Source organism: Ursus arctos, unplaced genomic scaffold, assembly GCF_023065955.2.
Source record: "Ursus arctos isolate Adak ecotype North America unplaced genomic scaffold, UrsArc2.0 scaffold_34, whole genome shotgun sequence".
In the NCBI taxonomy this organism is placed as follows: domain Eukaryota; kingdom Metazoa; phylum Chordata; class Mammalia; order Carnivora; family Ursidae; genus Ursus; species Ursus arctos.
The window spans coordinates 7,404,975-7,422,991 of NW_026623030.1; the positions used below are offsets into that span (position 1 = coordinate 7,404,975).

Genomic DNA, 18,017 nt, shown 5'->3' on the forward strand with positions numbered 1-18,017 from the left:
TATTTTTCACAGCGGGAGCTTGTATCATACCTGGTTCCACCCCATCCTTTTCCCCAACTGTATAGTATTCCACGTGCATGTTCCATATTTGAACCAGTCCCCTGCTGATGGATATTTAAGCGGCTGCTGGAACCAGGCCACAGGGGACATTCTCTGTCTGTCTGTTTTTGTGCACCTCGTCTTCAGGTGTTTGAGTCTGTGGACGAAGTGGAGCAAGTCGAGGCAGAAGGCAGGTTGGAGGAGAAACAGCCCAAGATCCCTAATGGGAACCTGGTGAATGGCACCTGTTTCCCGGACTCTGGCCATCCCTCCTCCCACAACGTCTCCTCGGGCCTCTCGGAGCACTCGGAGCCCAGCCTGAGCACAGAAGACAGTGTCATGGACACCCAACAGAATGCCCCCCTGGCACTTCGGCCTGGGGACAGCAGCGTGGAGAACGGGCAGAGCAGTGAGGCCACCACCTCCTGGGATGAGGCCCCCCGTGAGGAGCTGGCCATGCAGGACAGCCTGGAGAGCGACCTCCTCGCCAACAAGAGCATGGACGAGTTCATGTCCCTCACCGGCAGCATGGACGTGGCCCTGCCCGTGGAGGGGGCTGCCATGGAGGGCTGGGGGGGCGGCAAGGTGGAGAAGCACAGCCAGGTGGACAGTGAGGACAAGCTCTCAGAAGAACCCGAGATGGAAAGTCTCTTCCCTGCCCTGGCTTCTCTGGCCATGGCCGTTTCTGCCAACAACGAGGCATCCCCCGTGTCCTCCAGCGGCGTCACTTACTCTGTAAGTCACCAGGATTCTCCTCCACTCCGTGTTCTCACCTAACAGCTGCGGGAGGGTGGGCGTGTCCCACAAGCCTCAGTTTCCCAGCACGACCTCTGCTCTGTTACATTTTCCCAGGCACAGAGGCTGCACTGGAAAAGCCCCTTTGGGAGGGAGGACAATATCATACCAGGCTCTGCTGTTCAAACCACCCCAGGTTCAATCCCAGCTGAGGCACGCCACTTCATGTCTCTGAGCCTCAGTTTCCCTATCAGTCGAGTACCTTCTCTCTTGAGCTGTTCTCAGAATTAGTGAGTCCGGTCCTCCATGCCTGACATGCGGTGAGCTCTCAGTCAATAGCAGCCTTGATGATGAGTATCTTGGCGTACGATCAGGTCCAACGTCCTTTAAATCCTCAAGTTTGCTTTCTTGCCAGAAGGTCCAAGCCAAAGGATGTCAACTGAACGGGAGGTTTTCGGAGCCAGGAGTTGTGTTTCCATTTTCCTTTGAAGAACTTGTTATTTCTATCTAAGATACACATGCCCGTAGTTTGTAGAGTCAAACAGACAAGGCTGAATAGGAAATCAGAAGTGCTCCCCACCTGCCCCCGTGGAGCCCTCCCCAGAGGTCATAGTGGTTACTTACTCTGCCCAAGTTATCTGGTGTTTACCCCTGTGTCCGTAAATAACATACTTGTATTGCTACTTCTTGATCTTTTTTTCCCCCTTTTTTTCTGCAATTCCAGACATTCCACACCCACACCCTCGCCCCATAAGTGACACCTTCCCATCCCCATCCATCCACTACAGTTACAATGATTTCAGTTAAATGGCTCTTGTTCACACTCATATAACAGCAGAATGTATACACCACATAGGAAGCGCTATTTCTTTTTCTTTCCTACAAAAACAATTTTGTTTTCCCCGGATGCATTTTGATTTCCTTATCTCTGTTGTCTTTTCCTACGTTTGCTACGTAGGGGTCATCACTCCATGCCCCCAGCCTCCGCACTCTGCCAGTTTTCTAAATCTCTCCTGGAACACTGCGGACACATGAGGTTTTCTGTTCATTTGTATGTCTCGCGAAGTCTCTCCAGTGGCCTTCCCCGGTCCACTGGTCCCAATGGATAGCTGTCATCTTAGATTTTTCTCCACCTGTACATGGAGGTTACTTTTGCTTTTGAATTATGCACCTGTGTATGTTGTAAATCTGATTCAAAGCTGTTAATTATCCAGAGAGATCTATTTTACAGTTCATCTGACACCTTGATTCAAAACAGGCAGCTGTCCTTGAGACCCCAAATGTTAGTTTTTCTTCCGGGGTTCCCTTACCAGGGATGGGGCTTTTGAGGGGGTCCCACCTTCATGCAGGAAAGTCTCTTATTAGATTCCTTACCTTAGGGGAGAAAGACCCCAAAACCATTCAACCCAAGCTTACGTTTTGCCAATTTGGAAGCTTCCTTCAAGGCAGAAGCCAGATTTGGTATTTTCTTGCCTTTCTGGGTTAAATTTTGGCCTTGGAATGTTCCGTATTTTTCTTGCCATATCATTGGACCTTTTCATCAGGTGGGGTCAAGGCAGCAGTCCAGCATATGGTGGGAACCGGACTCCCGCTCGCTTCCTCCCTTCTTCCTGTCCGGTGTTCAGTGGGGGAGGGTGGGCTGCCCCTCCAGCTGGTTATAACCCTCGTCCACTCAACGGGGACCATTTGTCTGTGCACCTTAGAGAATTGTTCTGTTTCATAGAAGGGAGAAAAGCTAAAAGAACTTCCATCCCACAAAGTGAAAAGAGGCTTTCAGGGGAAACAACAGAAACGAAATCGAACACCCACCCGGGCCAGGGAGAGGACATGCTTTTCAGTGGCAGCAGGAGAGGGCGAAGAGGGAGGAGGGACAACCCTTGGAATCCCACCTCTGGGAGGAGTTGGGGTGTAACTGTTCCTTCCTCCCCATCCCCTGGGTCTGCAGCCGGAGCTCCTGGACCTGTACACGGTGAACCTGCACCGCATCGAGAAGGACGTGCAGAGGTGTCATCGCAACTACTGGTACTTCACGCCCGCCAACCTGGAGAAGCTGCGCAACATTATGTGCAGGTGGGGGGGAGTCTGCGGGGGGGGGCGGGAGGGGTGGCAGAGACGGGGCCCACAGGGAGCGCAGCCGGACGGCAGCCTCTGCCCCTGGCACCTTGCCCACCTGGCGTTGACGCCAGCCCACGCTGACAATAAGATAACAATCCGAGCAATGATCATAACAGGGAGCATTTATTAAGCACTTACTGTATACAGGCACTCTCCTGAGCCCTTCACTAAACACTGTTTCACCTCGTCCTCACAGCAAGCCCGTGGGGTGAAGTGTTACCCCCGTCCACAGGGGAGGAGATGGAGGTTGAAGGCCAGCGCTTTGCTCCCGTCCCCCAGCGGGCAGTTGGCTGAGCAGGAGCTCGTACTCACATCTCTCGGGCTCCAGAATCTTGTGCTTTGTTTCCTTAAGCCAAGACCTGGAGCCTCTCATTACTTTTCACTGCATACTGAATATTTTCTTTCTTAAAATAAGAAGGTAACTCAGGCTTATTAAAAACCTCAATCACCCAGCGAAACCACAAGTTCCTAAGGTCTAAAGAGAAGCTGCTTCCCTCTGCAGTCATAATGCCCCCTCGCCTAGAAGAAACTACTGCTAACAATTGAGTAAACATCCTCCCAAGCCATGTGTATATTTATGTGTAAAATAACATAATATAGTGTGTATTATATAATATCACATGAGTACATATGTGTTTTAATGTTTTTTTATTTTATCTATATGGGATTAATACTCTGTCTTCTACGAATTGCTTTATACACTTAATCATGCATCGTGGGCATCTGTCCAGGCTGCTCTAACTCAGGGTTAGGGCCATACTAGTATAGCCCACAGGCCAAATCCGGCCCACCACTCGTTTTTGTAAATAAAGCTTTATTAGAACCCAGCCATGCCCATTCGTTCGCATAGTCTCTATGATTGCTTCTGCAGAGTTGAGTAGTTGAGACAGAGAACGCACGGCGTGCAAAGCTGAAAATAATTATTATCCGGACCTCTCAGGAAAGGTGTGCCAACCCCTGCTCTAACTCATTTTTATTAATAAGTACTATCCCTTAACTGTTCTATTTTACAGTCTCCTAAGCAATCATTGCCTCTCAAAATTGAGTTGAGGAGATAAAAATATAATGAACTTTAATATAATATGTTACATTAAAATGAAAAGGTGCTGGGGAAGAAGGAAGGATAAACCAACTTTTTCTGGGTTACGGCCTTGGGAGAAATCATGGAAGGCCTCACAGAGGAGGTGACATTCAAGATGGCCTTTGACAAAATTAGGAGAGACTCAAGAAACCACTTGGCATATACATACCCTGTGGTGAGGCCACCTGGGTTCAGATCCTGCCTCTGCCATTTATTATTAGGTGTATGACTCTGTGCATGTCACTTGTGTCTCTGGGCCTCAGTTTCCTCATCTGTAAAACGGGATATGATTACCTTTCTCATATGATTGTTTTGAGAATTTCATGGTGTAATACATGTTTAGTGGCTGAGTATACAGTAAATGCTCAGTAAATATTAGTTCTTATTTTTAAGGGGCAGATGGGAACTCCAGGCACAGAACTGCTAGGGCAAAGCACAGGGGCATGAATGTGTGCCTGAGAGGAGGAAGTACCAGGAGGTGGTGGGGCTGTGATGGGGAGGAGACAGTGAATGCCGTGTACCCCCAGCAAAGGGGTTTGCATGTTGTCTTGTCATAGTGGGGGGCCTGTGAACATGTGGTGCTTTGAGTTGGGCTTTAGGAAGGCCGTCGTGGTGCCTGAGAATAGGATATTTGAAGAGTGTCAGATGGGGGAAGGGAATGCAGGTGGGAGCTGAAGGAGTGAGTGGTCCAGGTGAGGGGTGGGGAACTGCGTCAGGGAGGAGGGAGAGGACGAGCGGGTTGGAGAGACAGGTCGTGAGTGCCATCCTTGGGCCCCTTGTCTCTCTCGTAGCTACATCTGGCAGCACATTGAGATCGGCCATGTCCAGGGCATACGTGACCTCCTGGCTCCACTGTTGGTCATCCTGGATGACGGTGAGTATGTCCTCCCCACTCAGGGCCAGGGGTGCAATTTTCTCCCTACTGCAGAGGAGGGGATGTGAACCTCATTTTGTGACTCCATGGAATGGGTCAGTGCAGGTGCTCAGAGGACCTGTTGGTGAACACACCAAGGTCCTAGTAAAATAAAAAGTTCGTTCCACATTAGCCAACACTTATCGCCAGGTGCCCAACACCCCGCCAGGCCTTTGCTAGCCACTGATTGTACAAACGTGAATGGGAACAAAGAAAAACCCAGGCCCAGATGTCTTCACTGGTGAATTAATACCAGTTCTTCACAAACTCTTCCAAAAGGTAGAATAGGAGGGAATACGTTCCGACTCACTCTATAAGACCATTCCTTATATGAGGACCCATTGGTACCTTGATACCTATACCAGACAAAGACGTCACAAGAAAAGAAAACTACAGACTGATGTCCTCTATGAATATAAAGACAAAAATCCTTAGCAAAACACTTGCAAACTGAATCCAGCAAGATATAGTAGGACTATATACCATGGCCAAATGGGATTTATCCCAGAAACGCAGGCTGGTTCAACGAATGAAAATGAATCCATGTAATTCACTATACTAATAGAATTAAGGACAAAAATGACATGGTCATCTTAATTGACGAGGAAATGGCATTTGACCAAATCCGACACCCTTTCATGTTAAAAACACTCTACAAACTAGAAATAGAAGGAAACTTTCTAAACACGATAAAAGGCACCTAAGAAAAACCTACGGCTATTTCATACTCAATGGTGAATGACTGAATGCTTTCCTCCTAAGATCAGGAAAAAGACAAGGATGTCCACTTTTGCTACAGAAGATTCTAGCCAGGACAATTAGGGAAGCAAAAGAAATAAAAGGTAGCATACTGGAAAGGAAGTAAAACTATCTATTTGCAGATGATGTGATTTTTGCATATAGTAATCCCAAGGAATAAGAAAAAAAGTATTGGAGGGGCGCCTGGGTGGCTTAGTAGGTTAAACATCTGACTCTTGATTTCGACTCTGGTCATGATCTCCAGGTTGTGAGATCGAGCCCTGTGTCGGGCTCCACACTGGGCATGGAGTCTGCTTAAAATTCTCTCTTCCTCTCCTGCTTCCCTCCCCCGCCAAAAAAAAAATATTGGCGCTAATAAAAAAGTTCAGCAAGGTTGCAAGATACAAGATATATATACAAAAGTCAGTGGTACTTCTATACACGTGCGCTGAACAATCCAAAAGCAAAATTAGGAAGGCAATTCCAATTGTAATAGCATCTTAGAAGATATTTATGAATAAACTTAACAGAAGAAGTGAAAGACTCGGAGGTTCAATTCCAGACTGCTGTGATACAGTGAATATTGCACTAAAGCGAGTCAAATGAATTGTTTGATTTCCCAGCGCATATACAAGTTGTGTTTACACCACACTGTAGTCTGTTAAGTGTGCAGTGGCATTATGTCTAGAAAAATAATGTACTTACCTTATTTTAAAAATACTTTATTGCTAAAAGAAAAAAAAATACTAACCATCATCTGCGCTCCCGGCGAGTCATAATCACTGATTACAGATCACTGTAACAAACATGATAATAATGAAAACATTTGAAACAGTGCAGGTATTACCCAAATGTGACACAGAGACACAAAGTGAGCAAATGCCGTTGGAAAAATGGTGCCGATAGACTTGCTCGATGCCACAAACCTTTAATTTATAAAAAAAAAAAAAAAGCGGTATCAGAAAAGTGCAATAAAACAAGTATGCCTATATACCAAACCTGTAAAACACTGTTAACAAAATTAAAGATCTAGGGGCGTCTGGGTGGCTCAGTCAGGTAAGCGTCTGCCTTCGGCTCAGGTCATGATCTCAGGATCCTGGGATTGAGCCCCATGTTGGGCTCCCTGCTCAGTGGGGAGCCTGCTTCTCCCTCTCCCTCTACTCCTTCTCCCTGCTCACGTACTCTGTCTCTCTCAAATAAATAAAAGCTTCAAAAAACTTTAAAAGATCTAAATAAATGGAAAGACATGTCATGTTTGTGAATTAGAAGACTTGGTAGTGTTAAGACGGCAGTACTCTCCAAATTGACTAGAGTCAGTGTGATCCCTATCGATATCCCAGCTGCATTTTTTGTACAAATGGACAAGCTGACCCTAAAACTCATTTGAAATACAAGGGACCAAGAATAGCAAAATCAATTTTGAAAAAGGAGAAGATGGTAGAGGACATAGAGTTCCCAATTTCAGGTGACCAAAATCAACATTACCAGTCAGAAATCATGTGGGTAGCAGGTGCCTGTGACATGATCGGATTAAAATGGCATGTTACCCATGTGGTCTTTCTCCCAATAACCCCAAATCCCAGTCTCATCGTGAGAAAAACATCACAAATTCCAACAGAGAAGGCTCCCCTAGAATACGTGACAATTGCTCTCACAACTTCCAAGGTCATGGCAAACAGGGAAAGCCAGAGAAACCATCCTGGCCAAAAGGAGCCCCAAGAGAGAGGAGACCTGTACGTAATGTGTTATCCTAGATGGGTTCTTAGAACAGAAAATAAATAAACAAATAAAACGATGGAGTTTAGTTAATAATGTGTCATCAGTGGGTCGTTAATTGTAACAAATGGACCATGCTAACGTAAGATGCTCCTTATAGGGGAAACTGAGTGTGGGGTATATGGAAACTGTCTCTACTCTTCTCAATTTTTCTATAGATCTAAAGTGTTCTAAAAAAGTATTTTTATTTTTTTTTAAAGATTTTATTTATTTGCCAGAAAGAGAACAAGCAGGGGAAGTGGTAGAGGCAGAGGGAGAAGCAGGCTCCCCGCTAAGCAAGGAGTCTGATACAGGACTTGATCCCAGGACCCTGGGATCATGACCTGAGCTGAAGGCAGATGTTTAACTGACTGAGCCACCCAGGCGTCCCAAAAATAGTCTTTTTAAAAATGAGGATCTTACTGTGCCTTGGGAAACCTTCAGTCTAGTGTAACTTTCTCCAAAGTTATCAGGCGTTAAGAGAAAAAAAAAGTACCATTTTCCAACGAAGTTTTCTAAACACTGGCTAAAACAACATGAAACAGGTTTCTTAATTGCAGGACTTCTCAGAGCCTTTACTTTCCCAGTTATATGTAGTCCCTCTCTAGCATTTCCCAAAGTTATTGGACCCTTCCTCTGCATAATGCCTATTAGCACCCTTCCAGTTGTTGTTTTAATTCAGTGGTTCCCAGACTTGAGAAATCCATGAACTGGTAGAATTTCGAAAAAAAAAAAAAAGTTTAGGATGAACAAAACATCATCAACTTTTTATTAGAGCAAATAGGGATGTTTTAAAAAGAGTATCTGGGGGCACCTCAGTGGCTCAGTCAGTTAAGCATCCAACTCTTGGTTTCGGCTCCAGTCATGATCTCAGGGTCATGAAATCAAGCCCCACGTCCAGCTCCACACTCAGCAGGAAGTCTACTTGAGATTCTCTTGTCTCTCTCTCCCTCTGCCCCTCCCCCATGTGTGCATGCTCTCTCTCCAAAACAAACAGGTCTTCAAAAAAATAATAAAAAGAGGGGCGCCTGGGTAGCGCAGTCGTTAAAGCGTCTGCCTTCGGCTCAGGGCGTGATCCTGGCGTTCCGGGATCAAGTCCCACATCGGGCTCCTCCGCTGGGAGCCTGCTTCTTCCTCTCCCACTCCCCCTGCTTGTGTTCCCTCTCTCGCTGGCTGTCTCTCTGTCACATAAATAAATAAAATCTTAAAAAAAATAATAATAATAAAAAGAGGATCTGGTATCACCATCATTTCCTAAAAGAAAGGATACTTCAGCCCCTCGAAGGTGGAAAGCAGTGGGATACAATTACTCTCCCTCGTCTGTGTGTTTCTCCTCTGGCTGCGGACCTCGTGAACCAGCTCGGGGCCTTCGACCTTGGGATCACCTTGGGAGCTCGGATTCCTCGGGCAGTGGCAGAGGTGACTGTTTCTCCTGTACTCTTTCCCCAGAGGCCCTCGCCTTCAGCTGTTTCACGGAGCTCATGAAGAGGATGAACCAGAACTTTCCGCACGGAGGCGCCATGGACACGCACTTTGCCAACGTGAGGTCGCTGATCCAGGTATGACGGGTCCTGTTCAACAGTATAACGTCTCCCACCTCAGCCCAATCGACCTCAAGTCAACAGACTAGCCACGCTTAGTCAAACTCAGTTCAGTTCATTCCAACTCCGTTAGCTCAGATCAACGCCACAGGATTCATTCTCACTGACCATTTATTCAGTCCAGGCCCGTGGCCAAGTAATGAATAAGGTGTGGCTTTCGCCCTTAGAAAGATGTTTGCTTGTCAGGGAAATACAAATCAAAACCATACTCAGATACTGCCTCACACAGGTCAGATTGGCTAAAATTAACAAAACAGGAAATGACAAATGTTGGCAAGGATGCAGAGAAAGGGGAGCCCTCCTACACTGGTGGTGGGAATGCACGCTGGTGCAACCACTCTGGAAAACAGTATGGAGGTTCCTCAAGAAGTTAAAAATAGAGCTACCCTACAACCCAGCAATTGCACTACTGGATATTTACCCCAAAGATACAAATGTAGTGATCCGAAGGGGCACCTGCACCCCAATGTCCACAATGGCCAAACTATGGAAAGAGTCCAGATGTCCATCGACAGATGAATAAAGATGTATTAGCTATATAGAATGGAATATTACTCCGCCATCAAAAAACCCCATAAAATCTTGCCATTTGCAATGACACGGCTGGAACTGGAGGGTATTATGCTGAGCGAAATAAGTCAATCAGAGGAAGACAATTATCATATGATTTCACTCATATGTAGGATTTAAGAAACAAAACAGGAGCATAGAGGAAGGGAGTTTTGAAAAAATAAAACAAGACAAAATCGGAGAGGGGGACAAACCATAAGAGACTTCTAATGACAGGAAACAAACTGAGGGTTGCTGGAGGGGAGAGGGGTGCAGGGATGGGGTAACTGGGTGAAGGCATTAAGGAGGACATGTGATGGAATGAGCACTGGGTATTATAGAAGCCTGATGAATCACTGACCTCTGCCTCTGAAAATAATAATACACTGTATGTATTAATTGAATTTAAATTTAAAAAATAGGTGTTTGTTTGTATTGGTCCTTTTCCTCAAAGTAACATCTGGATATATTTCTCTGTCACACGCACACAGCTTTATTGAGATATAATTTGCATACCGTGCCATTTACCCTTTTAAAATATATAATCCAGTGGTTTCTAGAATAAATCACAGTGGTGAAACCATCACTAATTTCAGAACATTTTCAGCACCCCAAAAAAGAAACCCCAGTAACCATGGTAACATCAGTTCCTCTCCCCAACTCCTGGCAACCACTAATCTACTTTCTGCCTCCATAGTTTGACCGATTCCGGACATTTCATAGAAACGCAGTAACGTAATGTGGCCTTTTGTGTCTGGCTTCCTTCCCTCAGCATCACGTTTTCAAGGTGCGTCCGTGTGGTGGTGGGTACCAGGAGGCCATGCCTTTTCATTCCCGGATGATGTTCCATTGGACGGCTCCGCCATATTTTGTGTATCCAGCCATTCATTGATGGACACTTGGGTTGTTGGTTGTTTCTGCTCTTGGGCTCTTGGGAATTGTCCCGCGCTGAACATTCGTGTACGGGTCTTTACGTGGCAGTCTGTTTGCATTTCTCTCGGTGAGATCCTTAGGATCTTACGGCTGCCCCATGCTACGTTCCCCCAGCCGCATACATGGGTTCCAGTTTCTCTCCATCGTCACTAATGCTTTGTTGTCTGTCCTTTCAATTCTTGATTCTTGTCCTACTGGCTGTGAAGTGGTATCTCGTTATGGTTTTGATTTGCATTTTCCTGACCCATCATGCTGGGCGTCTCCCACGTGCTTTATGGTTATTTGCGTATCTTCTTTGGAGAAACAGCTGGGTTGACCTGTGCTGGATTGATTTTCGCTTCAATCCTTTGCCTGTTGTTTAACTCCACCCGGTCGTAGGGGCTGTGTGGTGTCCGGGAAGAGGGTCATCCTTTATTCAGCGGACCCCTCTGGGCTACAGCCTCTTGCCGGGAGGCTGATGCCAACCTTCTCTCCCGCGGGCAGATTCTGGACTCAGAGCTCTTCGAGCTGATGCATCAGAACGGGGACTACACTCACTTCTACTTCTGCTACCGCTGGTTCCTGCTGGATTTCAAGCGAGGTATTGACTTCAAACCAGGGTGTTGTTCCCAGAGTCTTTGCAGCAGAGCCTCAGGGGAAGAAAGGGACTGTGGAGGCGAGGCTGGGGGTGTTGGAGCCAAGCCAGAGGAAGAGAGGAACATCCATTTATCGAGTTCTGACTATTGGCTCACCTGCCCTGGTTTGCAGTGACACTATGCCAATACATGTTATTACGGTCCCCGTTGTACAGATGAGGAAACTAAGGCTAAGAATTCAATTCAGAGGTAGGACCAGGAGAGCCAGGATCTTAGGCCACCTCTGTCCACCTCCTAAGCCCCGTTAGTTCCTTTCCATTCTGTTATGCTGCTTATCGGAGGCAAGGCACCCCTTGTCCCGTGCGGCGTGTGGCCCATGTGACTTAGAGATGGGGTATAGCACAGCACCCCGGTATTGTGCAAAGTGGGGGTGACGCTGATAAGAGTATCTACCCTGCAGGGAGATGTTTATTACATGCCAGGTAGTGTGCTGAGCCATTCCTATGTATTTCCTCTTCGAGCCTCACCCCACTTACAGAGGAGTAGAGGGAGGGGCTGGCAGAGGGGAAGTAACTAGCCCAAGGTTGCCTTGCCAGTAAGTGGTGGGGCTGGATTCAGGCTGAGTTTATTGGACACAGGAAGCCTTGCTCTCCACCATTGCTCTCTCTCCTTCCTTGACCAGCCCCAGAGGGAGCAGCCAGCTCTGCCCGTGTGCAGAAGCAAGGGGATACCCCCCTGGGTGCTAAAGGAGGTGTAAGGTGCAGGGAGAAAGGGGGACACCGGTCAAGGGGCAGAGCAGGGACAGGTCAGTGTAAATCAAACCCAACCATGCTCAGTTCCTCCCCTTACAGAAGCCGGAAACTTACAACCCCCTAGTCTGCTCAGCCTTTTCTACAGGTGGGGAAACTGAGGCTTCTGACGGTCACGTGGCAGCGTGCAGGTCTCCTCCCTCCTGACCTGAGCTCTGTTACTGTCTGCTGCATGAGGACCGAAGCGCAGGGCACCGCTGGCCGGGGATTTTCCCAGAGGGAGGGCAGCACCGTGCGCTCCATGGCTGACCCTCTCCCCGCGCATGCGCGTACTGGTGTCTCGGCAGAACTCGTCTACGATGACGTCTTCTCTGTCTGGGAGACCATCTGGGCAGCCAAACACGTCTCGTCCGCCCACTATGTCCTCTTCATCGTGCTGGCTCTGGTGGAGGGCTACCGTGACATCATCTTGGAGAACAACATGGATTTCACGGACATCATCAAATTCTTTAACGGTACCCGCATGACCAGGGTGTCATCTGAGGGGTGCGGGCTTCTGAGGAGCCCCTTCCCGGGGCCTCGGAGGGTGGGAGATGCATTGAGATTGACACGCGGTGAAGGGGACACAGCAGGGGGGGGGGTCCATCCACTTCTTGGGTCTATTTCTAAATGGATGAGTTGACGTCTTGTAATGCAGAGAAAGCATTTTTCTCAGGGATCTAGCGGAAGGAGCATGGCTGTTGAGATCAGGCTCAGGGGCAAACCCTGACTCTGCCACTAACCAGCTGTGCCCGTGGATAAGTCACTTCCCCTCTTTCTAAGCGTCTCTTCCTCATCTAAAATGGGGTAAAAGTGTGCCTCGGAGGGTTGACGTGCACAGAGGAAGCCGCGGGAAGGCATTTAAGTGACGTGAGAAAGGCACAGCCTTGGAAATCAAACAGATACGGATTCCGATCCAGCCACTTGGGAGCCGTGTGACCTTGGGCAAGTGACTTCCTGTCTCTGGGCTTCAGATTCTTTGAGGGTAAAATGATACTAACACCTCCCTCGCAGAGATGTTGAGACAATTAAATGAGACAACATGGGTAAAGCCTATCACAAGATACCTGGCTCATCTGAGGGACCCCGAATTGCTGGAAGCTCTTGCTACTATTTTTTTTTTTAAAGATTTTATTTATTTATTTGACAGAGAGAGAGAGAGAGAGAGAGAGAGAGAGAGACAGCCAGTGAGAGAGGGAACACAAGCAGAGGGAGCAGGAGAGGAAGAAGCAGGCTCCCAGTGGAGGAGCCTGATGCGGGACTCGATCCCAGGACCCCCGGATCACGCCCTGAGCTGAAGGCAGACGCTTAACGACTGAGCCACCCAGGCACCCCTAAAATTTTTGTTTTAAAAGTAAAAATAAAATAATGTTTCTGGGGTGCCTGGCTGGGAGCCTGCTTCTTCCTCTCCGACTCCCCTGTGTTCCCTCTCTCACTGGCTCTCTCTCTCTGTGTCAAATAAATAAATAAATAAAAATCTTTAAAAAAATTCTTTATAAAAAAATAAAATAAAATAAAAATTTTATGTTGGAATAACTGTAGATTTAAAGAAAAGTTGCAAAGATAGTACAAAGAGTTCTTGATACCCTCCACTCAGCTGCCCCTAATGTCTCTACGTTACGTGATCCTAGAACATTTGTCATGACTAAGAAGCTAACATTGGTACGTTACTATTAACTAAACTACAGACTTTATTTGATTTTGCCTGTGGTTTTTTTTTAAAGATTTTTTTTTGTTTTTTTTTTTTTAATTTTTTTATAATAATTTTTTATTATGTTAGTCACCAGACAGTACATCCCTAGTTTTTGATGTAAAGTTCCATGATTCATTACTTGTGTATTATTTGAGAGAGAGGGAAAGAGCATGAGCAGGGGGAGGGGCAGAGGGAGAGGGAGAAGCAGACTCCCCGCTGAGTAGAGAGTCCGACGTGGGACTCGATCCCAGGACCCTGAGATCATGACCTGAACTAAAGGCAGACTCTTAACCGACTGAGCCACCCAGGCGCCCTTTGCTTGGTGTTTAAGTGATGCCCTTTTTCCGCTCCAGCATCCAACCCAAGAAACCATATGGCATTTAATGGCTTCATTATAAAAACCTTTTTTTCCCATCCCATCTTTTCCACAGTCAAAAGAAAATAATATTTTTATTTCATTCTTAAATAAGTACAACAATTGATGGGATATGTCCACCTGTGGGGCTTGTGCAGTTTCTCAAACCTTGGAACCAGATCGGACACCATTATGTCCTGTTCCCTAGTGATTTTCACGTGGCTTTTGCTTTTTCTCAAACTCGCTCTTTCAACTGCTTGCAGAAGAACTAGTGTTGCAAAGATATTAAGTCACTGATAGGAGCATAGTGCAATTTGTGACCTCCCTTCCACTACTGGTTTGTGGGGTATTGAACGGATGTGGAATATCATTGTGTCTCCCTCACAATTTCTGTGAGTTCACAATGGCACACTGGGGTACCATGGTAGCCAGTTTGGAAACCATGGTCTTAGTGCCTTTTTCCTGGTAAATGATCCAGTAACGATTTCCAGTAAATGGTCCAGTAAATGATTTCTTTATGATAAATATCTAGGTTTAGGATTATTCCACTTTAAAGATCCAATCATTTTATGTAGCTCTTAATAAAATTATTATTTTTACTTTCTCCCCTCCCATCTCCTGTTGTTTCATCCTTTTGTACATTTTAACATCGACTATGTGCTCAGCATTGCTTTCTTTTCTTTTCTTTTTTTTTAAGATTTTATTTATTTGAGAGAGAGTGAGCTAGGAATAGCACCAGCCGGGGCAGGAGAGGCAGAAGCAGACTCCCTGCTGAGCAGGGAGCCCAATGCGGGACTCAATCCCAGGACCCTGGGACCGACTGAGCCGCCCAGGCGTCCCCAGCATTGCTTTCTTGAAAGGTCCCCAGTCGTGGTGTTTATTCAAGGTGGGTGGGAAGACCTAACTTTTTCAAGCACGCACTGTGAACCCACACCCTCTCGTTTGATCTCACGGTGGCCTCGTGAGGCAGAAACTGTTGTAACCCCCATTTACAGATGAGGAAACCAGGGTCCAAAGGGGCAGGTCTTCCCCAAGGTCTCTGCTTCCAGAGCTGCTGCGGGATGATTCCAGAGGACGATGATGGGGATGCCCCAGGGACCCCCCTCTAGAAGCTGCGAGTGGGGCCCCAGGATGGACACAGAGGAAGGCTCATGTGCTCTTCCCTTCCACTCTTTCAGAAATGGCCGAGCGGCACAACACCAAACACGTCCTGAAGCTGGCCCGGGACCTCGTGTGCAAGGTGCAGACTCTGATCGAGAACAAGTGAGGGCCTCTCACCCCGGCCGTGTCCACCGAGCCACCGCCCGCCCGTCCAGCCCGTTTTTCCTCCCAGCGGCCCCGGGAGCGAGGTCCCGGTGTCTGTTCCTGAGCATGGACTTCTGTGCAAAGAGAAACTACCCCAACTTTGGCCGCCCAGGCAGGTGGGGTCGAGGGGTTGCCCCTTCAGCTCAGCCTTACGTCTTCCCGTTTGACCAAAGATTGTCGAGTCTGGGATTCCTCCCTTGTGGGAGTCGGGGTGCGTCCGTGGACGGAGGGAGCATTTTCGTGGGTGGCTTCTAGAATGGTTGCCTCTCTCTGACTCTGTCCCAATCCCTCCAAACTGTCCTGTCAGATGCGACGTGGGGAGGGAGTTTTGGGGGGATTTGGTGTAGGAGAGGTCTGTGGGGCTGCCTCTGTGCTCTGAAAGGGGCCTTTGGAAGTATTCCAGAACACAGCTGGAAGGCTAGCTTGGAGCAGTTTCTGCACTTCGGCCCTGTTGACATGGGGCTGGGTAGCTCTTTTCTGAGAGGGGCTGCGTATTGTGGGGTGTGGAGCAGCGACCTTGGCCCCCACCTGCTAGACGCCAGGAGGGCCCCCTCCCCAACCCAGTTGTGACCACCAAAACGTTTCCAGATATGGCCGGATGTCCCCATTTGAGAACCGACTGACGTCGAGGAGGGGTTACCGGTGTATCTCCCTCCCCGCCTTTTCTCTCTCCTGTGTCCTGAGGCTTCCTCCCATTCAGAGAAGGCCCGCAGGAGTCCACATCCCTCTGAGGGTCTGCATTCCCTCTGTTGTATTCTCTGGTTGTTTTCTCCTCCACCTGACCCCAGGAGAGACTTCTTTTCTTCTTTTCAAGAAAGGCCTCTCCCTGGAAGGTCTGTGAGTGAGACAGCCTGAGGCTCCCCGGGGTCTGCCCAGAGCCCTCCCCCCTCCACCCCAGGCAGGGCAGAGCGCAGGTCCCTTTCTTCATCTCCTAGGGAAGACCTCGCCTCTCCTAGACATTGGGTCTGGTTCACCAGAAGCTGGGAAGGTGTGTGTTGGTGAAAGCCACTTCCAGAGAAGTCTGGGAGGCGGGCTTCTCCCTAGGTGCCTTTGCTTGCTCAGGACAAAGGAAGAAAAGGAAAGCAGAGGTCAGCCTGGGTAGACGGGGGCATGTGTTTTCCTTGGGAAACGTGCTGATGAACTGGCTAAATCTGGGCACGGTCCCCTCTGTGTCTTCACACAGAGGGCTGCCAGTCACTGACAGACCCTGAGCTGGCTGGTTCACCCTGGCTACCCATCTTTCTGTCCAGCCATCCTGCCAACTCTCTTCTGAGAATGCACGGGAATCAGGAGAAACAGCGTCAGGTTGGAAGGCTCCCCCCCAGAATGGCAGAGAGGCATTTGGAGAGGGGAGGAGACTCAAAGCACAGGGAAGCGTTCATAGAGAGGGTACATTAGTCCTCTGTCCTGAACAAACCAGGAGGGGGAGGAATCCCTGCCCTGTGTGCTTGTGAATCCTAACCCCTTGGCCCCAGTGCCTTCAGCTGCACCCAACGCCCCTAGTCCCTGCCGCGGGGGCCTCTTGAGCAGGACGGACGAGACCCACATGATCCTTGCCTCCAAAGAGTGTGCTCCGGGACAAATGCATGTCCTAGCTCTGGTCTCCGCCTTCCCCAGACGGTGCTGGGGGGGGGGGGGGGGGATGTGTGAAAGGCCCCTCCCCTCCAGATCAAAGTGTATCTAGCCACTCAACTGTTCGTTACAGAGGACATCATTTTAGCAAGACCCAGGTCCTAGACCTTCCGATTCTTATTTATTTTCTCGACAGACCAGTCACAAAGTACAGGCCACAGTCCCCTCTCCGCCTTCTCTCTCGTGGTGTTCCAGAGACGTGTCCGTGGTTGTGATTTGGAAGCACTCCTATTTATTCGGCTTACTGTGCTTATTTCGGTCTCCGTATACCGTGTGCGTCCTTGTGTCCTGGAAATCGAGTGTGTGGGAAGTTGTTCTGTCTATGGAGTGCCCTCCTCCTTTTCTCAGTGTTGCCAACATATCTTGTAACTGTTTACTGAAGCGTTGTGTATATATAGAGAGAAAATATATATCAACAGAGAAATGTGTGACCATGGGTTATTTTTCGTTTCTGCGCTTCGGGATTTTTTTTTAATACAAAGGAGAGAAATGTTCCCTGTGGAAGACTGTGTCCTCCCAGCCCCATCCCAGTGACCCAGACCCAGATGGGGACCAAGTCTCATGGCAGCTGCCTGGTCTTTTCCCAGAAGGTTCAAGGCAGGTGAAACACTTCTCACTCCCTTGTATCAGTTAGCTGTCAGCATGAGTAATGCTGTGTAACAAAGCATCCCAAAACTCGGTGGCCTCACACTGCCATTTGTTTCACTTGCAATTCTGTGGGTTGACCGTATGGGCTGGGAGGGTCTTCTGGTCTGAGATGGACTTCTTCATGTGTCTGTGATCAGCTGATGGCCAATGAGGCCGCTCCGCTTCTGACAGTCGGCCGACTGTTGGCCAGGAACCTGGGGGAAACTGAGCCATGCGTGTCTCACCCCCTGGCAGGCCAGCTCAGGTGTATGTGGCCATGGTGGCAGTTTTCAAGAAAGCAAGCAGAAGCGTCAAGGCCTTTTGAGACCTCGGCTCGGCATTGGCATGGAGTCGTTTGTGCTGCACTCTGTTGTTCAGAGTAAGTCACGTGGCTGAGCACAGAGGTGAAGGATCCCCCAAGATCCAGTGCACAGAAGGGGTCCCCCGATGGTCCGCCATTTGAGTCGGGGTCATACCTCTAAGTTGACACTGCTGAGAGAGCTCATCACTCACCCCTGATATTCCCACAGACCAGCAGCTTGACCCCCTTGACATCCACAGTCCCTGCTTGCGGCCACCATTC

General features: G+C 48.3%; 1 protein-coding gene across 1 annotated transcript in view; it reads left to right on the forward strand.

Moving 5' to 3' along the window:
• Nucleotides 1-16,783, forward strand: part of SGSM1 (small G protein signaling modulator 1) — a 63,923-nt gene extending 47,140 nt beyond the window's left edge. Inside the window, 7 exon segments of the mRNA XM_057306096.1 lie at nucleotides 187-774; nucleotides 2,720-2,844; nucleotides 4,762-4,844; nucleotides 8,826-8,935; nucleotides 10,943-11,039; nucleotides 12,131-12,298; nucleotides 15,049-16,783. Of these exon segments, the coding sequence (XP_057162079.1) occupies nucleotides 187-774; nucleotides 2,720-2,844; nucleotides 4,762-4,844; nucleotides 8,826-8,935; nucleotides 10,943-11,039; nucleotides 12,131-12,298; nucleotides 15,049-15,137 (1,260 nt within the window). The 3' untranslated portion in view covers nucleotides 15,138-16,783.
• Nucleotides 16,784-18,017: the final 1,234 nt, after the last annotated feature.